This window comes from Rhineura floridana, chromosome 4 (assembly GCF_030035675.1).
Source record: "Rhineura floridana isolate rRhiFlo1 chromosome 4, rRhiFlo1.hap2, whole genome shotgun sequence".
NCBI classification, from domain to species: Eukaryota; Metazoa; Chordata; class Lepidosauria; order Squamata; family Rhineuridae; genus Rhineura; species Rhineura floridana.
This window is the reverse complement of record NC_084483.1, coordinates 95,389,970-95,417,939: the sequence shown is the minus strand read 5'-3', so window position 1 is coordinate 95,417,939 and position 27,970 is coordinate 95,389,970. Positions and strand designations below refer to the sequence as shown.

At 43.6% G+C, this 27,970-nt stretch overlaps 1 protein-coding gene across 5 annotated transcripts in view; it reads left to right on the top strand.

The window, feature by feature from the left end:
• Nucleotides 1-27,970, top strand: part of TBC1D32 (TBC1 domain family member 32) — a 182,806-nt gene that overhangs the window by 107,630 nt on the left and 47,206 nt on the right. For 4 of the 5 annotated variants that reach the window (XM_061623723.1, XM_061623720.1, XM_061623721.1 and 1 more), the window contains exons 24-27: nucleotides 8,010-8,132; nucleotides 8,975-9,101; nucleotides 14,664-14,757; nucleotides 24,382-24,507. In XM_061623723.1, coding sequence (XP_061479707.1) covers nucleotides 8,010-8,132; nucleotides 8,975-9,101; nucleotides 14,664-14,757; nucleotides 24,382-24,507 — 470 coding nt within the window. The remainder of the gene's footprint in view (nucleotides 1-8,009; nucleotides 8,133-8,974; nucleotides 9,102-14,663; nucleotides 14,758-24,381; nucleotides 24,508-27,970) is intronic. The other variant, XM_061623722.1, reaches the window with a different exon arrangement.

Below are 27,970 nucleotides of genomic sequence, written 5' to 3'. Positions count from 1 at the left end.
TTCATTCTTGCCTTCGTACGAACAAGATTGGAATTTCACGTAGCGTTTAGCTAAGTCTATTTCTCTTTAAAGCCTTTTTTCCATTTTTGTGTCTAGCCCCCTGAGGATCCCCTCAGAGACCGCGGCTGAGGCTCTCTTCCCCCTTTCCTCAGAGCTATTTAATTTCTTTTATTTCCTTGACTGGGGGCTCCCTCTGAGACCGCGGCTGCGGCTCTCTTTGTTTTGGCAGTTTCAAGCCCCCTCCCCCCCCCGGCTCTGTCGTATCCGTAGCCAGGGGGCTCCCTCAGTGACCGCGGCTGCGGTACTCTTTTTTGATCGCTTTTGATCTCCCTCCCCCCCCGATCGTCGCCGCGGCTGCGGCTGATCCGATCTCAGCGGGAGCTTGCAGCTGCGGCTCCCGCCGTTACTCCTTTGCCTCAGATCGCCCTCGCTACGTGGCTTAAATCCCACTGCGAAGGGCTTTACAGACCGCGACGGCGGCTCTCCCTGCGGCGGCTGCCGTTTTTCCCCTACCTGCTTCTTCCAGGGTTTTTCTAGAGCCGCTACTGCGGTTTTCGGCGAGACCGTGCTGGGCAGCCCTTCCCCCAGTTCGCTTCCGACGGCCGCCATTGCTCCTTCTCCCTCAGCCCTTTTTTGATCGTTTTTTCCCGCCCTTTCTTCCGGGCGCCATTTTTTGAAATTCAAAATTCCCGCCTTTTTTGTTACCATTTATTAAGCATCGGATACCTCCCCTGCAGGCTATCTATCTGCATGTTTGTGTATATGTGCTGCTGACAAACTTACACAAGGCTGATTTACACACATTTTTACTGTGGCTGTAATCCTAGTGGCTGAATTATATTATCAAGGCTGGAGCTCCAATCCTAGTGGGCTGGATTGTATTATCAAGGCTGGAGCTTTAATCCTAGTAGCTGGATTACATTATCAAGGCTGGAGCTTTAATCCTAGTGGCTGGATTACATTATCTAGGCTGGAGCTTTAATATCAGTGGCTGACTTGTATTAAATCTGATTTACATTGTATATCCTGCCCCCTCTGGGGCCGTGAACAAGCCAAAAACCCAGCCTACAGCACTAATCTGAGTGTGCCAACTCTAAAACAGCCTATATTATATTAACGCTGATACCTCAGTGCATTCTGCCCCCTCTGTGGCAGTACATTTCGCCATCTGCCAGTGTATCCTACCCCCTCCGTGGTAGTACACTGTGCCAGTTCGGGTCTTTACATCCTGCCCCCTCCGTGTCAGTGTACTGCACCCAGGTTTATATAAGATGGCAGAACAGCCAGGCATGTCACCATCAACACACATGGTGCCAGATCAGCCAGACATGCCACAATCAGCCAAGCCACAACATCCTAACACGTCTAAGACCAGACATGCCAAAGCACTGGCTAAGACAAAACATCTTTCCAGCCATAGTAAACCAAAGCGCCCTCGTTATGTCTCTGTGCCAACTACCGCCACAGCACAGACACACATAAGTGACATTTTCCATTCTCCTACTACTGCCTCTGACGAGGAAGAGTTTGTTGGCTTTCCCGCTCACTGTTCGCCTAACGAACCTACCTCTGGTTTACCGCCTCAAACATCTGTTCCATTAGTTCACCAGGCACATACATCTCCCACATCTGGTCTGCAGCTGTCTCCTGATTTCCTCTCCCAACTCCAAGCCATGCTGGCTTTTTTCACGCGAATGCAGTCACTACCACAAGTTCCTGCCATACCCCCACTCAACATGGACCAACGTGCGTTCCATGAAGCTCATCCTTCCTGTTCACCAGATCCCTTTGATGTAGCCAGAGGCAGATGTACGGATGAAGCCTCGTATGCGGAGGAGTCAACTTTCACTGACCATGTTGAAGGAGACGACTGGAGCGACTATTCAGATCATGAGGAGGATACTTCGTATCGCTTGTTCGATACCTCAGATTATCAACCGCTAGCACGTAGGGTACTTCATACCCTTGGTCTCCAGACTGCGCCTTCAACTTCGTCCGCCCCAGCTATCAAAGGGGCCAAGGTCCTCAAATCCCCTGCACCTACTGAACACTACATCCCGGTGCCGGACCCAATTGCCAAATTAGCCTCCGAAGAATGGGCTCATCCACTCAAAGCCCGACGCTTCAAGAACCTGGCTGACAGATTGTACGCCCTAGCCCCAGACTTTGCCACCAAGTTAGATGTCCCTGGCATAGATGAACCAATCGCTTGCCTCGTTTCAAGATCTTTTTTGCCCAGGGAAGGGGAATCCCACCTAAAAGATACTACTGAGCGACGAATAGACTTCGCCCTCCGCAAGAATCACGAGGCCACTGCCTTAGCCATTCGTGCCTCCGCTTCAGCCTCCATATTCTCCAGAGCCTCTATGATGTGGATGGATGACCTTCTAGAGGATGCTAACCCTGATCCTGTCGCCTTCAGAAGAGCACTATCGAAATTACGTAAGACAGCAGCTTTTGTGGCCTATGCCACTTTGGATGCCACTCAATTAGGGGCACGAGCCATGACGACTCAAATAGTCGCTCGTCGCACCCTCTGGCTTCGCCACTGGCAAGCTGATTCAGCGGCCAGACTGAACCTGGCCAAGGCTCCTTACTCCGGATCTCTACTCTTCGGCGAGGAAGCTCTAAAGGCAGTTCTGGTTGATCCAAAAGACGCCCAAAAACCGGTTCTGGCCACAGTCAAGAACATCGACCACAGGCCCTTCAGGCGATTTCCCTCCTTTCGTTCTAACCAGTCCTTTCGAGGAACGCGGCCAGGAGGACGAGGCCGCGACTTCAGACCCTATGACCCCAACGCATTCAGGGGCTCCTGGAACCGACGCTTCCAGGGCAGAGGTCAGTACCAAGGGCGCAGGGGCAACTCATCGTCCTCATATAGGGGAGGCCCTCGCCTACACAAGTAGTATTAACGCCCTCCCCATAGGTGGCAGATTACTTAATTTTGGAGATCGATGGTTGCGCCTTACTACGGTCTCCTGGATCAGGGACCTTTTCACTTACGGCTATACCATAGAGTTCTGGGCAACCCCATCAGACAGATTCCATCCGTCTCCTTGCTCAAGGGCACCAGCCAGGCACAATATCATGCAGACAGCTATACATCACCTCTTGGACATAGCAGCAATAGAGCCAGTTCCCACAACTGAGAGGTCAGAAGGGGTGTACTCCCTCCTATTTGCTGTGCCAAAATGAGATTTATCTTGGAGTGTGGTATTGGACCTCAAGTTTGTCAACCGTTTTGTAACATACCGCAGGTTCAAAATGGAATCTCTCCATTCCATTACCGAGAGTCTGCATGAAGGAGACTTCCTGGCTTCTATCGACCTTAAGGAAGCGTATCTCCATGTGCCCATTTGCATAGCCCACAGAAAGTTTCTTCGGTTTGCCTTTGGCCACCAACATTTTCAATATAGAGCGATGCCATTTGGCCTCTCCTCTGCTCCAAGAGTATTTACCAAGGTGCTACTCATCCTAGTGGCTTACCTTCGGACCCAAGGGGTTCATATCTACCCATATTTGGATGATCTGCTAATACGGTCCAAGTCTGAAGAGCTGGCTCATCATCATTTAATGATCACCCTCAATGTTTTGCAGACCTACGGCTGGCTTGTCAACTTCGACAAAAGCCATCTCCAACCAACCCAACGCCTACTACATCTTGGGGCAATGTTGGACACCCTGCAGGCAATGGTCTTCCTGGCTCCAGATCGCATCACTGCCATCACAAGCATCGCAAGGTCCCTGATGCAACAAACATCCGCAGACGTCATGCTTCTCGCCAGAGCGCTCGGGATGTTTATCTCCACAATCCACATTGTGCCCTGGGCTCGAGCCCACACTCGGCCCCTTCAGTGGACTCTGTTGCCTTTTCAAAAAGACATTGCCAGCTCCAACCATCGCAAAGTTCATTTGAGCCCCGCACTGCGCCTCTCCTTCCGCTGGTGGACCAAGGTTCAACACCTCTCCAAGGGCACGTCGTTCAGAGAACCCCGCAGAACCGTCGTGACCACAGACGCCAGCCTCATAGGTTGGGGAGCCCACTGCAACTCCCAGTACGTTCAGGGGGTTTGGCCCAACGCAGAGCAATCTCGAAGCATCAACTGGCTGGAACTAAAGGCTGTCCACTTGGCTCTATGTCATTTTCAGTCTCTGTTCCCTTTGCATCATGTGCTCATTCGAACAGACAACACGTGTGTAAAATCACATTTGAACAGACGGGGGCACTAGGTCTCGTCCTCTGCAGGACTTAGCCAACCTCATCTTTGTCTGGGCAGAACAACATCTACAATCCCTGAAAGCAGAGCACCTCAGAGGGATTTGGAATGTGACAGCAGACTGGCTCAGCAGACAACAGGTCTTCCCGGGAGAATGGAAACTTCATCCAGCCATTTTCCATCGTCTCCAGTGTCGGTTCGGCACCCTCTCAGTCGACCTGTTTGCTTCCAGTCACAATTGCCAGCTTCCCAGGTACTTTGCCCAATACCTGGACTCAACAGCAGAAGCAGTGGATGCTCTGACAACACCGTGGCCAGACGGTCTATTGTACGCCTTTCCTCCCATACCATTGTTAGCCAAAACCTTGAGGAAGGCGCGAACCGAAAGGGCACAGCTGGTTCTGATAGCACCATTTTGGCCACGCCGACCGTGGTTCTCAGATCTTCTGGCAATGTCAATGATGGATCCTTGGACACTTCCAGTAACGCCAGACCTCCTATCCCAGGGCCCAGTACTGCACCAGGACCCTACTTGGCTCAATCTAACAGCGTGGCGTTTGAACGGAGACACTTGAGGTCAGCTGGACTGTCTGACGCAGTGATTGATATTATTTTGGCCTCGAGAAGACCATCTACCACTCGCATTTATCAACATACCTGGGTGGCTTTCTCCAAGTGGTGTCAGTCCCACCACCACGATCCATCCCAGGCCAATGTGCACCAGGTGCTCCAATTTCTCCATAGTGGCTTTATGATGGGACTTCGACCCAACACTCTACGTCGACATGCGTCGACTCTGTCATCCATTCTCTCAGTGTCCTCTCCTGGAGATCATATTTCCTCACATCCGTTCATCAAACGTTTTTTGAGGGGAGTTGCCCTACGCTCTCCGGCTGTCGTCCATCAGTTCCCCTCATGGAGTTTGCCGAAAGTTCTGCAGGCTTTGCAACGCCCTCCATTTGAACCCATCAGCACTGTGCCCCTACGTATACTGTCCTTCAAGGTCCTGTTTCTGATCGCAATCACATCTGCCAGACGCGTTTCGGAGTTGGGCGCATTGTCTTCTGCTAGACACCTCTGCGTCTTCCATAAGGACTCTGTTGTGCTGAAGACTGACCCTTCCTTTCGTCCCAAGGTCGATTCAGTTTTTCATTGCAGCCAGGACATTGTGTTGCCTTCCTTTTGCCCGGATCCTACCCATCCTCTTGAAAAGGCTTGGCATTCGTTAGATGTCCGGAGGGCTCTCAAGACCTACCTGTCTAGGACCCAAGAGATTCGACGAACGGAGTCTCTGTTTGTATCCTTTCATCCAAGGTCTATGGGGCATAAAGTATCCAATTCTACCTTATCCCGTTGGTTAAGGGCATGCATTACTTTAGCATATGAGTCCCTGAAGCTGTCAGTTCCAGCTAGTATAACGGCTCATTCTACCAGGTCAGCTGCCACCTCGGCTGCTTTTGCCACTAATGCTCCTGTTGCCGATATTTGTAGGGCTGCAGTCTGGTCTACCCCACACTCGTTTATAAGGCATTATAAAATTGATCGTTATGCCTCTGCTGATGCATCTTTTGGCAGATGAGTGTTGCAACAGGTTCTTAATGAGAATTAACATGTGGGTGGTCCCTCCCTATATGGGTTGCTTTGGTACATCCCACGGTGATGGCCCACCTCCTATGGAAAATGTACCATTGGTCTCACCTGAAAGGTGATTTTCATAGGAGTGGGCCATCACGACCCTCCCAGTTGGAGGATGACTAGACATTTTATCAATGGGTTACATGTTATTGTTACGCTATTATATTTAAATGTAAGAGTGAAGTCAAGACTTTTAGTTCTGTTATGTTATGTAGTTATGTTAGAGTCATGTTGTTATGCATGTGACTATTATGTTATTTTCCTGGCGGGCCTGTTGGCCTTGTTCTTGTATTTTTAGATATCTCTTTTTAGACTCGCTACGAATGAACTGGAGAGTGGGAGGGGCATGACGTCCCTAGTCTTGACTTCAAAAACATTCTTGCCTTCGCACGATAGGTGGAACTATTTCCTACGGTGATGGCCCACTCCTATGAAAATCACCTTTCAGGTGAGACCAATGGTACATTCAGTTAGAACAGCCCTGTTTAAGCATGATTGGGGATGTAATGGCAAGTTATGTACCCTATATAACATGGGAGGCAAACCTGTTGCCTTCCAAATGTTAGACTCCAGCTGTTATCATCCCGGACCTTTGGTCATGCTTTCTGGGTCTGATGGATTGGAAATGAAGTCCAACGACATCTGGAGAGCTACAGATTCCCCACTTCTGCCGGTGATGATAATTATAGTGCATTCTTTCTCAGAGTGTGGATCTTTATGAAGCCAAAACTGCACCATTCCTCTATATGAGTGAGGTGTCAGTAGGCTTTGGGGATACCTGAAGATTTGCAGAAATGCAAACAAAATAAAAAATTAAAAGAAAAACCCTTCTAAAATGGAAAGAAATCCCAAAACAGCCCAATGAGGACTGAACATGCCCATTGACTGAATGGTGAGAGTGGAAGAAACAAAGGGGAGAGGAAATGAAATGGGGAATGTGGAAGACAGCAGAAATGGAGCACCCCACATGGCAACATTTTGTGGGAGGTTACTATTTTACATGGATAGCTATGTTGTGGTTACTTAACTTTTATGTTTCTATTGACCAGGGATAACCAACATGGTGCTCTCCAGATGTTGTTGACCTACAATCCCTGACCATTGGTCATGTTGACTGAGACTGATGGGAGTTAGTCCAACAGCAGCTGGAGGCCACCACATTGACTACTCCTGCTTTACACTTTCAGATCTTATTTGGGTAAACATAGCTTGTGAATCACAAGATACCACAAGCGAACACAAGACTTGAGCGTTTTCAAGAAACGGTTTCTCTGAAGCTGAGTCATCTCACCTACCCTTGCTTCTCTCCTCTCAGAAGTGGCAGCTGTTATTGCTGAGAAAATGCCAAGCACATAAAGTTATGTTTTGCTGAATCATAACCCACCGTATGAGTGGGGCCCTACTGTACACAAAACCAGCACCTTGAACTTGGCCCGGTAGCTAATAGGCAGCCAGTTCAATTCTTTCAACAGTGGGGTGACTTGTTGGGGATACCCTGCCCCAGTGAGCAGTCACGCCACTGCATTTTGCACCAGCACAGCTTCCGGACCAACCTCAAGGGCAGCCCTACATAAAGCGCATTACAGTAATCAAACCTGGAGGTTACCATTGCATGGACAACAGTGGTTAGGCTATCCAGGTCCAGAAATGGCCACTGCTGAAGCTGGTTAAAGGCACTCCTAATCACTGAGGTCAGATGGATCCAGGAGCACCCCCATACTGTGAACCTGCTTTTTCAGAGGGCATAGGATCCCATCCAAAGAAGGCAACTAATTATCCAGACTTGGGAACCACCAACTCACAGTGCTGGAGAAGGTCCTAAGTTCCCTCCTGGAATCTCCAGTCAAATGACCTTGGGTAGTGAGACCGTGGAGAAGTGTCAGTAAACAATGCTGGGGTATATGAACTAATATTACTTCATTTGTGATTCTTCAGCTAGCTTAGAGTACATTAACAATATCTATTGGAAGATTTATGACTGCTTAAAATCATGCCAAGTAGGAAAAAGACAAAACCATTTCCTACATCTGCCTTGTATTATAACAATTTAATGTTTTAAAGTGATTTAAAAAAAAAAAAAGTTGTGGTTTGGTATTTTGTGCATTACTAAGAACTTTTAACTAATGTTCCTCTATTTCCACATGTTGCATCCTATAGGTTATTAAATGTGCTGTGCTGTGATCTAGATACACTTCTAGTTTTAGAATCTCAGTATAAGGTATCGGAAGTACTCTTAGAAGGCCAAAGAGAGAATACTATCCATGTTTCTGAAACTTCTCGGTAAGGAATGGCAATTAAAAATATCATCCCAATCCATAGTTCTGTGTAACCTTTGCTTGGAACCTTTGCACTCCCCCCTCCAATATATCTGTATTCAGTGGAGAAGGCAGCTCTGCACATGTATTCCTTCTGCACACAGGGAGCTTCAATATTAATGTATGGCTTCATTAAGTTAAGAAATTTGGTGTGAGAGCTTCCTCCCCCCCCCCCCCGGTTAGGGATTACAAACAAGACTCTTGAAAGCATGAAAATAGTCTGTTTCTTGTCTTCCATGTTTTTCACGTCAGATGTTCTTGGGAGTGAATCTGATGAGCACATTTCTTTTTGTTTCTTTGTTTTGCTACTGGGCTGCATGCAACCAATAGGAAACTTGTGTGGTAAGGGGCATAACCAGAATGAGGCAGAATGAACATCCCTACTATATTTCCAATCCTTGGATGTAAATGGGATGTGGCCTAACAGGGATGATAATACATATGTAACTTTGATATGCCTTTGAAATTCTGTTAGCCAACCACACAACCTTTTTTTAAACTTCTGCATTATATGTTGCTCGTGGGAAATGGTGATATTTTAGCTCAGAAACCATTATACCTGGCTAATTCACTAAGTAAACATGAGCTCAGTTTGTACTATGTTATAGCCAGAAAAGACTAAGCAAAGGACTCTATATATTGCATTCCTCCCACCTGTGGATCCAGTGGAATTCCTGTGGATCCAGTGTCAGGACTTAGTTCTTTTCCCCAAAACTGCAATTCCATGCTTATTCTAACTAGGTTGAACTACTCTGTCAGTAATCTAGCTCTTGAGAATATTAACATTTATAACCATTTCCACAACAGAATTTTGTTTTGTTGCAGAGACTTTATAATTGATGGCCTATCAGTAGAGAGGAACCATATTCTTGTTAGAATAAATCATGTTGGGGGACCAACGGAACGGATCTTGCCTCCAAGAATACTGCACAAGGTTGTAACTATACTATCAACAAATTACTTCATATCTAGCCTCTCTGGGGATAAGTCATGCAAACTGAAATTTATTTATTTTTTTACTATTTATTTAGAATCAACAATTTCTGTGAACATCTGTTTGCTAATTGTACAACCATGAGAGTCTTCATGGTGATAGATTCAACAGTCAGGGAGAATCGAGAGTTCACACTGTAAAAAGAGAGAGAGAAAAACCAAAACCCCTTTTGGACTTTTTTCTGTCAGAGTTCTCATAATTTGTTGAAATTAATTAAAAATCAGCCATGTTCACAGAGTACCTGTAATCCTATTACTGACATTGCCCCATGCTTTGACCTTTATCTTCTGCAGTTTAAAAGTTAAAAAAAATACCTGGCTGATTTTTAATTAGTTTAAGAAATTTAGCATTGAACTTAATGATAATGCTAGGCATGCTCAGTAAGAACCAACTGTCAGTGTCTTAAAAGCCAGACTCACAGCTGGTTGGATTGCCTAATCAGGGCTACACCCACACCAGACTTTGATTTCACGAGAGACTGTCATGGCTTCCCCCAAAGAATCCTGGGAAGTGTAGTTTGTGGAGGGTGCTTAGAGCAGACTCCTGCTGACAGAGCTCCAGTGGTCAGAGTGGTTTAACAGTGAGCCGCTCTGACTGAAGCTCTGTGAGGGGAACAGGGCGTCTCCTAACAACTCTCAGCACCCTTCACTAACTAAACTTCCCAGGATTATTTGAGAGAAGCCATGACTGTCTAAAGTGAAAATAAAGGCCTGGTGTGGATGTAGCCAGGGACAGCTTTGGTGTAAATTTGGGTGGGAGGCTATATGTGCCTGCTGTAGAATATAAAGGTCAGGGAAACATTGAAAAACAATGATACTCTTCACAATCTTTTCCTTTTGGAAAGGAAAGGGGCTTCTGCCCAGTGTCCACCCACCCAATCTCCTCCCTCCCTCTCCCAGGTCAGTTTCACCTATCCTAAGCATGATTGCACAAAAATAAATCCCACTGGACTAAAAAAGCATACAAATGATCAAACCTATCTTCTCTCTCCCTCTTGCCCCTTCCCTCCCCCTTCACCCCTTCCCTCCCCCTTCACCCCTTCCCTCCCCCTTCACCCCTTCCCTCCCCCTTCACCCCTTCCCTCCCCCTTCACCCCTTCCCTCCCCCTTCACCCCTTCCTTTTCCTCCCCATCCCCTTCCAATCTCCTCCTTCCCTTTTCTCCCTGCCCCTTCCCCCTTCTCCCCCATGGTCAGTTTTCCCTATCCTAAGCATGATTGCACGGGAGTAAATCCCATTTAATTCAGTAAGCATGCAAATGATCAAACCTGCCCTCCTCTCCTCCCTCCCATCACCACCCTTCTGCCCCTTTCCTCCCCTTCCAATCACCTCCCCCTCCCCTTCCAATCACCTCCCCCTCCCCTTCCAATCACCTCCCCCTCCCCTTCCAATCACCTCCTTCCCCCTCTCCCCTCCTTCTGCTCCCCTCTCCCCTCCTTCCTTCTTCCCTCTACTTTCCCCTCCCCCTCCCCCATGGTCAGTTTTACCTATCTTAGCCATGATTGCACAGGAGTAAATCCTGCTGAACTCAATAAGCATGCAAATAATCAGACCTGCTTTTCCTCTCCTTTCCCTCTCCTCTCCCTTCCTCCTCCCTTCTTCCTCTTCTCCCCTCTTCCTCCTTCCTCCTCTGCCCACTCCAGGCCTCCCTCCCCATGGTCAGTTTTACCTATCCTAAGCATGGTTGCAGGGGAGTAAATCCCACTGAACTCAATAAGCAAATCAATCGATTCTCAGCAAGCTTGCACAGGATCCCATTTCTTATCTCCTGGATTAAAAAGCAGAGAAATTCACTAATAGGCAAAAAAGCTTGTCCATTTTCTCCACACCATGCATAATGTTATACATATTTATCATGCCCCCCATATTTGCCTTTTTCTGAACTAAAAAACCCAAAATGTTGTAATCTTTCCCAACACAGGAGTTGCTTGTAGCACAGAAGAAAAGAAAATGAAAGAATGCATTTTCTATGAAAGCATCATAGAACATCATCATAGGGTGCTGAGGGGATCAAAATTATACAGCCACGAGAGTGACTGTATACTATACCCAGCATGGATTTTTCACATTCAGCAATGTCAAATTGAAAATTGCCCCATGCCATACTGCTGCTTCCCATAAGCTAATTTCAAAACAAAACCTTACAAAACTTATAGTCCTGAACTCAGAACCGCTTGCTTAACAACCCTCTAAAATTTAATGGCGATGCATTCAATAGTCAGAGAGAATCGAGAGTATACAGCAACACTTTGCAACACTAGAAAAAGCTCCAAAAACAATTGTGGAATAATGGCATTGACTGATCTGCAGAATAGTTTTCAATGGACATGAGGAGTGTTTCAGTTTGCACAAGATAAAACAATGGGAGATGAAATATATTCTACCAAAATTCAAGGTGTGCTGGACTTCCGGGAAGGGTGACTTAGCCTGTGCCTGCTTTTGAGACGGGCTCCTGCCTCAAAAGAAGCTTATTCAGATATATCAGTCAGATTTTTTTTTTTTTTTGACTGATTAAACTTCTCCCGGGTAGGGAGAAACGAAGAGATTAACCTCAAAGCCTATTTTTGTTGGGACGACCAGATCTCATTAATTTATGGGACGAGGTCCAGCCGACGAAGGTGGGACGGATTTTCAACAACAAGCTCTATCTGATAAAGCGAACGTTCATCTTATCTTCTAAGAGAGAACGCACTAACAGGCAAGCACCCTTCTTTCTATATTTTTCTTTTACTTGACTTAAATTGTTGCTGTTTAAAAGAGATTTGCCAGATTGATCGGTTTTTGACATCTCACTGGGGAGCCATAACTTCTCTCTGCTACTCACTAATTAATAGCTTATCTCTGTTTTTGTTGCAAAAAGCTGTCCTGGATTTACATTCTAAAGATATACACAGAAGAGGGATTTCTATTCCAGATTTTTATTTTGAAGAATATTATATTGTCTGAGACTACTCTCTTTTTGGTCTATTTTATTTTGACGAATCTGTTTCCTGACGACCGCCATTAATTGTTTCGATCCTGGGAACTGCATTTTGTTTACTTAAGCATGGAGAGATAAGGCTGTCTGCTCTGTTTATACTGTGATGTCACCAAGTTTGGAGTATTAACCCAATTGTTGCTGAAATAAGAAGTGGTTTTCCTATATTTTTCTTTTAAAATGGCAATTAAGAAAGTGGCTGAGAATCTGGAAATAACTATGTTTCAGAAAATAATGGATGAGATTGAGATAACGAAACAAAACCTGCGACAGGGTTGTAAGGAGCTGAAAATTGAATTGAGTAAAATGAAGCAGGAGATTAAAGATATAGGGGTCCCTGTGAGAGAGGTGACCCTGGAAGGGGTCCCTGTGAGAGAGGAGACCCCGGAGATTGGAACAAACGTGGAACAGGAAAAAGATTTGGAGTCTATGGACTTTAGAAACAAAATCTATTGTTTGGAGACACAGGAGATTAAAGACATAGGGGTCCTTGTGAGAGAGGAGACCCTGGAGACTGGAACAGGGGTCCCTGTGAGAGAGGAGACCCTGGAGACTGGAACAGGGGTCCCTGTGAGAGAGGAGATCCCGGAGATTGGAACAAACGTGGAACAGGAACAAGATTTGGAGTCTATGGACTTTAGAAATAAAATCTATTGTTTGGAACTCAATGTTATCTCTGAAGAAATTAATGAAGATTCTAGAGATAAAGTTATCAATGGCATGGATAATCTTCTGGACTGGATTGATGTGATGGAGCCCAATATAGAGAAAATCTATGGAATTAACTGCAGCCATGTGACAATGGAAAAACTTTCAAGAGATGACCCAGTGTATTTTGAAAAAAAGAACAGAGATATGATTTTACAGCAGTATTTCAGCAACCTATTCAGAATGGATGGCAAGAAAATATTTGGGATAGAGGTAATTCCCATCAGACTCTTACTATATGACTATGGCTTTGACAGCAAGATTATTATGGAATACTGATAATGGAAGATTGGATACTGAAATTACTGGACCTAACAAGACTACTGAAGATGGAAGATGGAAAATGGAACTAATAGGGATAATAGAACAATGGCTACTGAAATTACTGAACCTAACAGATTCTGATGTGATGGATTAATTGAAATGTTTATTTTGACTATGGTTATGACAATAAGATTATCATAATTAGTAATGAGATGGATTAATCGATATGCTTATCTGGAAAAAAAAATTGATAGATATATTTCTTAAAGAATTGAAACCTCTCTTTGACTTTTTGTGGAAAGAATAAAGTAATGTTTATGAGATTTGATGATTAAGTAAGATAACTACTGGAGGAAAGTGATTTTATAATATGACTTAAGAGACAGGATTGTTATATATTATAGACTTATAACTGATTTGATCTTTGACAAATGGGAAGTCAATATTTTACTCTTTATTTTTTATTTTTGTTTTTTTTTTTCTTTTTTTTTTTTGTTTAACTATTTTTGATTTTGTTTTTTGTCTTTGAATGTTTTATGATTTCGTCTTGTATGTTTTATGAAAATCTGAATAAAAATTATTGAAAAAAAAAAAACAAAATTCAAGGTGTGCTCTGTGTTTTTAATTGACCATGCCCATCTTTCCTTAAATGGAGTAGTTTAAGCATAGCAGGCTGAAAACATGCATCTTGGGCAGGCCAAGTTTGTTTTTTCCAACAGCTAAGAGTCATTGCTTAAGTAGCAACATGTTGTAATCAGTCTTTTACATCAAACTGCAATTTCAGATTCAACAGTTAATGCGCCCAAAATAGACATAGAGCATAACCTCCAGTTTGAAACACAAAGGGCTGTCTTCACCATCATGTAACATTGACCAATAAAAAGGCTTTCAAATTAGTAAAAATAAATTTGACACAGATTTTTAGGATGAATAATGAGAGAAATATAATTTTCTAGGTTAGATTCTCTGTAGAACCAGTAGTAACACAGAAAGGAAGCAAAGTAAGAAGACCAACAAACATACAGAAATGTAATTCTCCATCTTTGGAGATGGCAGGTGTTGTCACCACTCACCATGTGCTCAGAGGCATATGTTACCAACTTCTTCCAAGCTACACAGCAAGTGGATTGGACTGTGAAAGACCCACCCAAATGGTATTTGCATTTGTACAAATTTGTAGGGCAGTACAATATCTCAGAGAGGAGTTCAGGTCTCCTGCTCCCCTGGTGCGTCCTCTATAGCTGCCCAATTTCCCTGCTTTTAAAAGTTTGATGGAAATATCTGTTGGGTATAGGTATGTTCTTAAACCGCAAGGTTTTTTGCCTATTAGTGAATAGCTATTGCGCTTTTTGCAGGTTTAGAAGAGTTGTGCAGTGTGATTGTGGTCCTCATAAATATAGCATCAAGTGTGATATATGCTGTATATATAGGTAATGTACCATCTGAAGGTTTCCTATAAGTAGTGAGCACATATTCTGTGAATGATTGAATGAAATATATAATCTATTAGTAAATTATGTATAGCCTTACTTTGTTATTGGTGGTTTTTCCTTAGGGTGATGATCCATATCCTTGGCCAATGTTTTCATCATATCCTTTACCAATGTGTTATCTTGCTGAATTTCCAAGGAAAACTGACACAAGACAAGGTATAATATATTAGTTTACTGGAGTGATGTATGGGAGAAATACAAATATATATTATATTTATTTGTGATTGTGTATGAGTGGTGTATTAAGCTCTGCATACCTATTGGTCTTCCTTATTTTGCTTATCAGTCTTTTTCTTATGTATGTATTGAGAAGCCTTTTTAAAAAAACTCAAGTTGGTAAAAAATGAGAGATAAACACATCTGTCCAGCAGTTAAAGTTCACCAAATTCACTTGCTAAAGTTTTTCTTCTTTTATCTCTTGATTTTGCTCAGGTAACATGACATCCAGTGGGCTGTAGTGCTGCCTAGTTTCTGAAGGCAGGGATGCAGAGGAGTCAAGACCCGGGCTGCTCCTTCTGGTCCTCCTCAGTTCATTCCTGCCTTTGTCTGTGGTGTTTTGTTACATCCTTAGCTCAGGTAATCTCTGTCAGTGTGTGCTAGTGAGTCTTTTAAGTCTTTTGAGTTTGTGTGTGCGATCTAATGTTGAGTGGAAGAGTGTGTATGTGTGTGTCACTTTGGGGGGGTCATTTACTGTTTTCTATTTTTAGCAGAACTTTGCTGGGGGTTTTCCCTTTTCTTCCCTCTTTCCACTTGGGGCTTATAGCTACAGACCTTGTAGCTAGTGGGCTGGTTGCAAGCAGCAGCTAGTGCCTCCTCAGCTCCTCTTGCGGGGCTCATGGCTATGGCCCTGGAGGCCTCCTCCCTTTTGCAGCCCTTCATGGTTGCCTCTCACCCGGAGCTTGTGGCTGCATCTCCAGGCTTTGGACCAAGACTGCGGGGACCCTTATCTGGAGCTCACAGCTGCAACTCCAGGTCTCCATGGATCCCAAAGGTTTGATTTTTTGCCCAGAGCTCGCAGCTGTGACTCTGGTCCTTTGCTGCAACATCAACACATGCTCTGTCCTCTTGCCCAGAGTTCATGGTAGCAATTCTGGGCCTCTGCTGAAGATGGGGCTCAGAGCTAGTGGTGGCTAGCAGAGCTGTTGCTGAGGCGGTGGTGGCCGTATTCCGTTGTCTTGCCTCGGCAGTAACTGCCTTCTCCCATAGCTTGTGTCTGTGGCTGATAGGTAGTAGCTTTTTTGGTGGCCTTCCTGCCCTTTCCGCTGTCATTTTCTTTCGCTTCCAGACCACCATCTTCTTTGCTTCCCACACTTTTCCACAGTCGCCATTTAGTTTGCCTTGATTTCCCCCCTCCTTTTTCTCTTTCAAATTTTGGCTGTCTTCTGTACCTCTGATCTTTTTTGTTGTTTCCTGTTTTCTTGTGTTTTTCCCCTTTCCCCTCTTCTTTGGATAGAAAGCAGGTGTGTGTGTGTCTGTGTATATATGCAAGAAGGATGATATCAGCGAGCTCTATCGTACACTTTGGGCTGCACCTCTCCCCTCTACTGTGTGCATGTACCTGGGCTCCTAAATCACCGCACCCCTCTACTGTGTGCGTGTGCCTTCATTGTGGAATAACCACACCCCTCCTAAACTGCATGTGTTGTACTTTGGTTATCACACCCCTCTACCATGTGCATATACACCATGTCCAGTCCAGCTGCAATTGCGGATTCCCTTGACCATCTCTCTGATAGGTAAAAGCGAGGCATGTCTGATACCACAAGGCCTCAACACAAAGCTTGCTCAAGCTTGAAATCCAAGCCATCAAAGCGCAAGGTCTCCAAAAACCATTCCAAGGCTGCTGCTAAGACCAGGCAAGCCTCCACTCTGCTGGCTGCCAGGTGGGCATGGTACATGACTGTTCCAAGTTCTTTGGAAGCATCATCCACTACTGCCATCAGTGCGGAGGATGGGTCATGTTCAGAAGTACTTGTTAAAAGTCAAGAGAACTTGGCAGTGCTTTTTCACTCTCCATCAGAGTCATCAGATGAGGACTTTGATGATTTCCCTGAGCAGCCATCTGCACCTCTTCTGTCAGCTTGACAGTCGCACCTACTTCTACTTCTAGTCAGCCTGCTCTTGAACCCAGGGTTCAGTCTCCTACCACTGGCATATTGTGGTTGTGTTTTGCTCCGCTTCATCAGTTAGACACGTCAGTCGCAGCATTCCTACAACAGGTGCCTTTGGTGTCTGTGATTCCACAACTTGGTGCTCTACCTCCTGCACAAGTTCCCTTGCTAGGCTTGCAGTTGACTCCTGAGTTTGTTTCTCAGCTGAAGGATGTGCTGCTGGGCTCCCTTCCTCAAGCCAAGCTCCCAGAGCAGCCACTTGTCCAACCGCCACATTCTCAACTTCAACCTCTTCTGACAACTCACACTAGAACCATTGCTGCTCACTGTCATTCAGAGGAAAGTTGGACGCTGTCTCCAAACTCATTTGACATCTCCAGAGGCAGAGCTTGGGGAGATGAGACAGACCCAACAGATGCACCCATTTCGCCAGAATGTGAGGTGGATGGAGTGGCGAGTCTGAAGTGGAAGAGGATTCCTCTCACCGTGTCTTTGAGTCAGCTGATTTCTTACTGTGTTTCACAGGACGCTGGACACCCTGGGCCTTCAGTCAACTCCATCAGAAACCACACCTGTTCCAGTTAAGGGCACCAAGATGCTGAGGACCCCTACGTCTGCGATCCATTCACTTCCTATTCCCAAGCCTCTAGATAAGTTGACAAAGGAAGAATGGGCTTGACCTCTACATGCTAGAAGAGTTTCAGCCTTGCTAATAAATACTATTCCTTGGGCACAGACTTCATGAATCGTTGGCTTGTCAGCTGCCAGGATCTTCAATTTCTGGTTTGGTAACCAAATATTTTCTTCCGAAAGAAGGGAATTCCCAATTTAAGGACCCATGCAAGCAGAGACTTGATTTCGCAATCCAGAAAAACCATGATGCAACGGCCTATTCCATCAGAGCCTCTTGCGTTGCATCCATATTCACTACAGCTTCCATGATGTGGCTTGATGAGCTATTGGAAGATCCCAGTCCTGATCCTGTCAAGCTAAGAGGGACCCTGGTGAAGCTTCACCAGTTGGCAGCCTTTGTGGCTGATGCCAGCTTGGACTCAACACATTTTGCAGCTTGTGCTGTGTCTGCGGGGGTGGTAGCACAGATGACACTCTGGCTCCATCACTGGGATGCCGATACCACAGCCCGAATCAGTCTTTCTACTGCTCCATATACAGGCATGATGCTTTTTGGAGAAGAGGCCCTCAAATCTTTATTGGTGGATCCTAAAGATAAGCAGAAGCCAGTTTTAGCCACAAATAAAAAAGAGGATCAGAGAGTGTTTAGAAGGTTTGCTCCATACCATTCCTTTCAGCTGTTTTGAGGAATGCATTCTGGAGGAAGAGTCCATGACTTTTGGCTCTCCTGGTCCAAACAGTGCTTCCATTGCTGTTCACAGCACCAGGGCAGGGCAGGTCCCTCCCTCCTCTGGAAGAGGGGTTGCCAACACTGACAGTATCAATGCCATTCTGTTTGAAGGCAGGTTGTTCCACTTTGCCAAAACACATAACTATGGACTTTTGGGTAAGAGATCTGAAAGCTTGTGGCTATGCAAGAGAGTTTTGGCAACTTCTCCCTAACAGATTTCTGCCCTTGCATTTGTCCCACTCTGGAGAGACATATCGTGATGAAGGAAGTCATACAGCAGTTTCAGGACATAGCAGCTATAGAATCAGTGCCACCGGCTGAACACCATCTGGGGGCTTATTCCATTCTGTTTGCAGTTCCCAAGAGAGATCTCTCCTGCGAGCCATTCTAGACCTCAAATCCTTAAACAGGTTCTTGAGATATCGTCGCTTCAAAATTGATTGTCTAGCTTCAATCATAGAAGCTGTATGGGAGGGGGACTTTCTAGTGTCTATCGATTTGACGGAGGTGTATCACCATGTTCCTATTTGCCCAGCCCACAGTTCCTGAGGTTTGTGTTTGGCCAGCACCACTGTGAATACCGGGCCCTGCCATTCGGTCTCTCATTGGCTTCTGAGAGTGTTCCCAAAGGTGATGGTTATCCTGGTCATCCATCTCCACCTCCAGGGTATCCACATCTACCTGTATCTGGATGACCTTCTGGTCTAGATGGACTCTGTGAATCAGGCAGTAACCCATGTGCCTTTCACTCTCACAGCTCTGAGGCACCGTGGTATTTGATCAACCTCGAAAAGAGTCATCTCTCTCCTACTCAACTGCTTCACTTGCAGCCATTCTGGACACAACTCGAGCCACAGTCTTCCCATCCCTGGAGTGGATTTCAGTGATTAAAGATGTGGCATGCCTTCTGATGCACAGCAAAATGGCTGATGTCATGTTGCTTGCAAAAGCTCTGGGCATGTTTGTGTCAACCATTCATATTGTTCCTTGGGCTTGTCATCATACTCAACCACTCCAGTGGGCCTTATTGCCTTTTCAGTTGAATACTGCCAATTCCACACACTGGGAGCTTCATCTTCCCCCATCATTGCAGTCTTCCTTCCGGTGGTGGTTGTCAACTCGGAATCTCCAGAAGGGGTCACCATTCTGGGAGCTAGGCAGGACTTTGTTCACAACAGGTGCCAGTCTAGTTGTTTGGGGGGGCCACTGCAACTCCCGTTTCATGTCAGAGAGAGGTCACAGCATAAACTGGCTAGAATTGAAGGCAGTCCATCTGGCCCTGCTTTACTTCCAGCCAATATTTCCGCTGACCCACGTCCTGATCCAAACTGGCAATACCTGTGTGAAATTGCATTTGAACCGTCAAACGGACACCAGATCTCAGGTCCTTCAGGTGGAGGCCACTCTCATCTTCAGTTGGGCTGAGAGTCACTTACAGTCTCTGAAGGCAGAACATCTCAGCAGGGTCCTGAATGTCACTGCGGACTGGCTCAGCAGGCAACAGGTGGTTCCACAGGAGTAGCAATGCCATCTTGCTGTGTTTCTCCTTCAGTACTACTTCGCTCCCCTGACTGTGATTCTGTTTGCCTCAAGCCACAACACTCAGCTTCCAAGGTTTTTCTCAAGATACCAAAAGGCAAAGGCTGAATCAGTAGACGCTCTCCTGAACCTGTGGCCAGAAGGTTCCCACCAGTGCCTCTGCTAGGCCATAATCTGAGGAAGCTTTGGTGCAAATGCACTCAAATAGTACTCCTTGCCTCATATTGGCCACGTCGCCAGTGGTTCTCCGATCTTCTGTCCCTATCAGTTGCAGATCCTTGGAGGATACCAAAAAGTCTGGACCTTCTGTCTCGGTCTGATCTGGCATCCAGATTCCAACTGGTTGAGTCTGATGGCTTAGCGTTTGAGTGGAGATAGCTGACCCGCACAGGTCTATCACAGGAGGTCATTGATACCATCTTGGCCTCTCAATGGCCATCTATTATTTGAGTTTACTAAAGTATGTGGTCTACATTTTCCAACTGGTATGGCTCCCACTTTCTCCGGCTTTCCAGAGCTACTGTGCAGCAGGTTCTGCAGTTCTTCCATAAAGGCTTGAAGATGGGACTCAAGCCCAACACCATGTGTCACCAGGTATCAGCTATTTCTTCAATTCTACCAGTAAACCCTTCACAGGTTTCTGTTGGGTCTCATCCTCTGGTCGAGCATTTCCTGAAAGGTGCTGCTTCGTTCTTCCCAGCAGTGTCTCACCACTTTCCGTCCTGGAGCTTACAGAAGGTGTTGCAGGCACTGCAGTGACCCCCCTTTGAGCCACTCAGAATGGTGCTCTTACAAGTTATTTCTTTCAAGATTCTTTTTCTAGGGGCCATCACCTCACCTACGTGAGTGTCAGAGTTGGGAGTGCTGTCCTTGGCCCCCCATCTCTGTGCCTTCCACAAGAATTCCATCATTTTACATCCTGACTTGTGCTTTAGACCTAAAGTAACTTCCGTGTTTCACTGTAACCAGGACCTTGTATTGCCATCATTTTGTCCCTGTCTTATCCATCTGAAGGAAAAGCCTGGCATTCCTTAGTCATCCACAGAGCCCTTGAGGTTTATTTAGTTAGCACCCAGGACATTTGCCTAACTGAATCCTTGTTTGTATCTTTTCATCCAAGAACTTGGGGGGGGGGGAAGTCTCAAAAGTCCACTTTATCTTGTTGGCTATGTGCCTACATTGCTCTGGCCTACAAGTCTCTTAAGCTTCCAGTGACTTGCAATATCATGGTACACTCTGCTAGATCTGCAGCCACCATGTCTGCATTTGCAACTAATGCACATTTATTTATTTATTATTTATTTAAGGCATTTATATACCACTTTTCAGGCAGACCTCACAAAGTGGTTTACGTAAAATTATTATAACACATCTCACAGACATTTGCAGAGCTGTGGTATGGTTGATCCCAGACTCATTCAATAAGCACTATATGATAGACAGTTATGCCCGTTTTGGAGGTGTGTCCTGCAACAAGTAGTATCTCATGTTTAAGCAGTGGGGTGATCCCTCTCTTCTAGGGCTGCTTTGATACATACCACTTGATGGCATGCTATTTGGGGAAAATGGACCAATGGTCTCATCTGAAAGGTGGTTTTCCCAGGTATCATGTCATCAAGACCCTCCCTGATGAGGGCTGCTATGAGTTCTTATTTGTTTATTAGCTTTATATGTATTTTGTGCTAAAGTTTACCTTGTTTGGTTGAATGTATAATTTTTCAGTGAGTCAAGATTTTGTTGTATATATTCTGGGCTATGACTGCTCCTTGGTTCGTGCAGTTGTCCGTTTTGTTTTGTTTTGTCTGCTTTCCATTTGACTGCTGTCAAGAGGTCTTCCGTCAGCCTCATTGGGGATGAACTGAGGTGAACCAGAAGGAGCAGCCCAGGTCTTGACTCTTCTGCATCCCTGCCTTTGGACACCAGGCAGTGCTACAGCCCACTTAATGGTATGATACTTGGGAAAACCACCTTTCAGGTAAGATCAATGGTCTATTTTCTGTTTGCATGGCTTGGTTTGCATTTTATCATTCAGATGCAATATTTATTTATTTAATTTGCATCCCACCCTTCCTCCCAGCAGCAGCCCAGGGCAGCAAACAAAGCACGAAAACACTTTAAAACATCATAAAACAGATCTTAAAATACATTAAAACAACATTAAAAACATTTTTTTTAAAAAGGGTTAAAAACATTATTAAAAACATATTAAACAATTTTGACACAGATGCAAACTGGGATAGGTCTCAACTTAAAAGGCTTGTTGAAAGAGGAAAGTCTTCAAAAGGTGCCCAAAAGATAGCAGAGATGACGCCGGCCTAATATTCAAAGGGAGGGAATTCCACAGGGTAGGTGCCACCACACTAAAGGTCCGTTTCCTATATTGTGCAGACTGAACCTCCTGATAAGATGGTATCTGCAGGAGGCCCTCACCTGCAGAGTGCAGTGATCGACTGGGTATATAAGGGGTAAGACAGTCTTTCAGGTATCCTGGTCCCAAGCTGTATAGGGCTTTGTACGCAAAAACTAGAATCTTGAACTATGGATCTGTATTCAGTCACATTTTAATTTGTGTTGCCACGAACAGAGGGCTGCACCAAGCAAAATTCCTTGTGAAAGAGAGCATAGTAGGTGCAGATATTGGTTGTCTGAGCAAGCAATACAGTAAGTGCATGCATTTCAGGCACATAAGGCTCATCTTTAAAGGATAAACCCTCTAGAGCAAATTTGGGGAGGGCATGGGGTGCATGCAGGGGGAGAAGAGTGGGAGAAATTCCATTGTGCAAGTGGAAATCCTTGTGCTGATGGAACCTGCTAGTTGATACTGTCCACAATTTTCATATTGTAATCTGCCCTGCGACCTTACAGTGATGGGTGGGCAAGACATCCAGGAAATCATCAGCATCTTGTCCTTTGCATCAAGCAGCAAAATTTCTTGGTCTGACCCCAAGTTGAATCTGAATCTTAACTACTGACAGACAGAATTATATTTTCTAAGCTATTCTTATTGAGTATGTTGTAATATTGTCATGAAGGAGAATTATTTCCTTACCATGTTTAATTTTCTCACGGAAAGCTACCAAAACTGGCATAAGAGGCTTTTTTATTTGTGAGCCTGGCTAGAAGAAGTGAACATAAGACAAAGAATGGAATTCAGCCTATGCCAGTGGGGGCCTTTGAGGAATGAAGCCTTTTGGTGTAATTACTTGGCATTTGAATGTGCATGCTGAATAGATTAGAAGAACTGTACTAGTTGAACAGCTTTGTGAAATATCCCAGGTTAGTCAATGAATTTCAGGACAGGAAAACAATTTAGGTATAAATTATTAAAGTCATAACACTATTTTAAAATGTGTCATATGCAGTGAAAGGAACAGAAAGCAAATATTTTCCCTTTAATAAAAAGGGCTAACAGCATTTGCAAGAGATGATTTCATTTAGGAAGTTGAATATTAAATAGGATACTACAATACTGATATGAAGTGGGAATAACAAGTATCTTAAAGGAACCTAGTTTTAAAAGTCTGACTACAGAAATGTTTAATTGTGTATCCTTATCGCATATGATGAACTTAGGCAATTTGAAAGCCTAGAAACGGGTATGATATTGCACAAAACAAGAAGGTGGTAGAGGATATGAGAGAAATTATCTTTATCACTTTGATATTTACAGTTAAGAAAGCCTCTGCTGAAAGCTTCATGGGGGCTCATACAGAGCCATTTCTAGACACCTGTTTGCAAAAAGCAGGGTTTTTTTTCTTTCAGGAATCTCATAGAAAATAGTATATACTATGTTAATATTTAATAATTCGAATACTACATGCATTATAAACAGGCAACTGTTTTTATCTCTTTTACATAAATGTTAGAGAAAATTCTTTAAAATTTATATATGATTTGTCTCTCTAAAAAAAAACAACCTCTCCCACACAACACTCATTCACATGTATCCAGAAATCTTATAATTGATAATCTGCTCAAGTTAGCAACATACTGTGTCAGCATGTCATGCTTTTTTTTTCCTTTGGAGTGCTAATTAGCTTGCACATCTCAGGAGAATATTACATTTGCTTTGGTTTTGGAACCCAAATATGAAATCTGACATGTAGCTGCAAATGTCCCATACTGAGGATTGTGAGCATCACCAAGAAAAAATGTAATTCAATGGTTGCTCTCTTTCTGTGCTTTCTGGGATGGGTTTCTAGTTAGCTGGCTAGTAGATGGCACACTAAATGGGCAGATGGATAGCTGCCATACATGCCAATAGTTTGTTTAGACAAAGGGTAGTAGTGACTTGTGAATGAAGTTAGCAAGCAATGTTGGCTATGGAGGGGTGGGGCAAAATGTGCAGTTTACAGCTTTCTTTATGTTGGATTCCATCTTAGAAATAACTAGGTGCTGAGCCTGGCCCTAGAGTGGTGCCCCACTGGGATTTCTCTTGGATAAAAGGTGTGCAGCCTGCTTCAGTCCAAGAGAAACTGTAACTGCCAGCTGCTCCACAGGTGGAAGGGAAAATACCCTGCTTTATCTCAGAAGAGCAGCCATTTGCAGAGAAGCCCTTTACTCCCTGAGCCAGAATACCTTTTGCTCATGGTAAGGCCAGCCTTGTTGTGAACTGGCCTGAAGTCCCTCTTTTTCTGAATTTCCTTGTCTAGGAACTTTATGGGATTGAGGTGGATTTACTAAGGAGATCTTTACCAATTGTTGCAGTCATTTAGACAAAAAAAACCCTTTATCACTTTTATAACAAAATTTTCATCTGCATTTTAGATGGTGATGCTAGCAAGCTTTTATGTGCTTTAAATAATCCAGATAAACAGCTGGGATGGATTGAAGATATTCAAAGACAATTTTGTGAAATCATGGAAAACAAACCTAATGTTATTAGTGGAACCAGTGAGTATTACTTCTTTTCAAAGGAAATTGCTTATCCCCACTACATGATATTGATAATTCTTTATAGTGATTCCTAGGAAGTATGTTTGGGGAATGTTGAAGGGGAAACACTGGCATTTAAATCAGCTTGTTTTTTGTGTTGCTATATCCTAAACACTCCCCTAAAAAAAACCTGATAAATTCCCTCCAAATCAGGGATTCTTAAGCTGTGGTCCATGAGCTTCATTCAGGTAGTCCATGGTGTGTCCATATTAAATATTCATATTGATTTTTAATTGTATTTTTATTGCTTTTTATTTCTGATATTGTATTTTATTGTATTACAGTTTGAATTCAAATTGCACAATACATTAAAATATAAGAAATAACAGAAGCAATAAAAATACAATTGCAATCATACAGCGTCTAGCACAGTGCGTTACCATTGCTACAAGAGACAGAAAAATCATTAAGTGGTCTGCAAAGACTCTTAGCAAAAAGTTGGGGAACTTACTAAGTCAGAACTATACATTATCTAGGCAAACCTATTTTTGCCAAGATAATTGTTAGGAAAAAAGTGGTTACCTCCCTCCCCCCCCCCATTTCTGTGATTATTTTTCTCTCCAGGTAGACCTTTCTTTTTCAGAACCTGGCCCCGGGGGGGGGGAGATTAAAAACAGCTTAGAAAGCCATTTGCAGAGGAGAATTAGTATGCGTAAAATTATTCACTCTTTTCCCACTTCCTCCCAATTCTGTTTCTGCAGCCTCCATTAATGTTACTAGGAGCCCCATGTTTCCCTTGTAACAAGTAGCTCTTCTCTAAAGGGCATGGAGCAGATATGCTATTTAGTAAACTCATGGCATAGATAATGGTTACTTAGCAAAATCTCTATTAAAAACATAAACTTAAATCAGCTGGAGGTGTTCACTTTTATATGGAAGACTTCAGATATAACATAGATAACTTGAAATATAAGAGCTTTTAAATTGAACTTTGTTGAATATTTTTATGCTTATTGTGTATTTAGGACAGGGTCCAAAATGCATTATAGTTCAGTGTTCATACCATCAGTTGATGTGAGTAGAGCAAAGCTGCCAGCCTGCTCTTCATATTAGATGATGTAAATCATTTGTATTCTACTGAATATAAAAATATGTAGGGGCTTTTAAAGAAAATATTTATTTAAATATAAATACCAAAATCACAATTCTTGATATTTAAAAATAATGATGAACCTACAAGGGGGAAAACAAATGTGCTGTGTTTTTAAACAGGCCATATCAATTGTTCAAACAGTTATTATTTCTCATGATAGCTTTGTGGTAATAATTGAAAACAATTATGTGACATTTGCATTTTGTTAACATTGTAGTCAGAAGGCTGATAAATCTCTTTATTTGAAACAGCTACAGCAAACAGCTAAACAACAAAACTGATAAAAGCATATTAGCAAGTTTACAATGAAATGATTAAAATGAAAAAAGTATATGAAGTGCTGCAACTATAGTATATATTTTAACCATGTACATATGCTTTGAACATTAAAATTCAAATACCTCTTATCAGTATAAATACACAGAAGAATGCATTAGCAGCTCATGAAGCAATTCACTAGCTCACAACTAGTTTTTGTCATTAAATGCCACTGCATGGGAGAGTCCAATAGACTTAAAAGAAGGCATTGTGAGTGATAAAAATGCTTGTTTTGGGTTTTTTAAAAAAGAAAATGCTTTGTGAGATTTGGGGGGGTACTAGATGAGTCACCCTCTAGGATGAACACCTTAACATGGTGAGGGGGTTTGAGAGTGTCGAAGAAGCTGAGAGCAATGCTGTTCAGGAGTCTAGACCAAGAGGCTAGACTCCTAGCAGGGGCACCCAAGACGGAATGGTCAAAGACGCCAGACTAAGATGCATCCAAACTTGGAGGAAGGCAATGGTAAACAGAGAGCTGTTGCTAGTCGGGCGGTATATAAGCTTAATTAAATAAATAAATAAATAAAATCTCTGAATACCTTTTACAATGAAAATCCTATGAATAAAACCTTTGATTGTGTAGATCACAAAAACTATGGAATGCTTTAAAAGAAATGGGGATGCCACAGCATCTGACTGTTCTGATGCTCAACCTGTACTCTGGACAAGAGGCTACTGTAAGGACAAAATATGAGGAAACCAATTGGTTCCCCATTGGGAAGGGTGTGAGACAGGGGTGTATTTTATTACCCTATTTGTTTAATCTATATGGAGAACATATATGGAAAGCGGGTTTGGATCAAGATGAAGGAGATGGGAAAATTGGAGGAAGAAATATCAATAAGATATGAAGACGATACCATACTACCAGCAGAAACCAGTAATGATCTGAAATGAATGCTGATGAAAGTTAAAGAGAAAAGTACAAAAGCAGGACTACAGCTAAACTTTACCTAAGCTAAAGTGATGACAACAGAAGATTTACGTAACTTTAAAGTTGACAATGAGGACATTGAACTAGTCAAGGATTATCAATACCTTGGCACAGTCATTAACTAAAATGGAGACAATAGTCAAGAAATCAGAAGAAAGCTAACACTGCGGAGGGCAGTTATGAGAGAACTAGAAAAGATCCTCAAATGCAAAGATGTATCACTGAACACCGAAGTCAGGATCATTCAAACCATGGTATTCCTGATCTCTACATACAGATGTGAAAGTTGGACAGTTAAAAAAGCGGATAGGAGAAAAATCAACTGATTTGAAATGTAGTGTTGGAGGAGAGTTTTGCAGATACCATAGACTGCAAAAAAAGACCAGTAATTGGGTGTTGGAACAAATTAAACCAGAACTATCACTAGAAGCTAAAATGATGAAACAGGCTATCATGCTTTGGACACATAATGAGAAGACAGGATTCACTAGAAAAGATAATAATGATGGGAAAAGCAGAAGGGAGTAGAAAAAGAGGAAGGCCAAACAAGAGATGGATTGATTCCATAGGGGAAGCCACAGACCTGAACTTTTACAAGATCTGAACAGGGTGGTTCATGACAGATGCTCTTGGAGGTCACTGATTCATAGGGTCGCCATAAGTCATACTCGACTTGAAGGCACATAACACACACACACACACACAATGAGTGTCTTGCATGACTATAATTAATCTTTTCTAGGTAACAGATTTCAGTAAATCTGAGACTTTTCTTTCCCCTCTGTTATAGAGGTGAATGGCCCAATATCAAGTCATGTACTCCATCTGAAACTTGCAAAATAAAAACTTGAACCAATTAATTTACTACCTTTTCACCTGAGGAAAAGGGCCATGCTTATTCAGCCTGCAATCCTAGTCCACTTACTTGGGAGTAAACCCCATTGAATTCAGTAGGACTGTCCTCTGAATAGACATGGTTAGGATTGCAGCCATTGGGTATTCAACACTAGTCTTATTCAATGTAGACTGATTTAAGTTAATGAGCATGACTAACTTAGGTTCGTTAATTTCAGTGG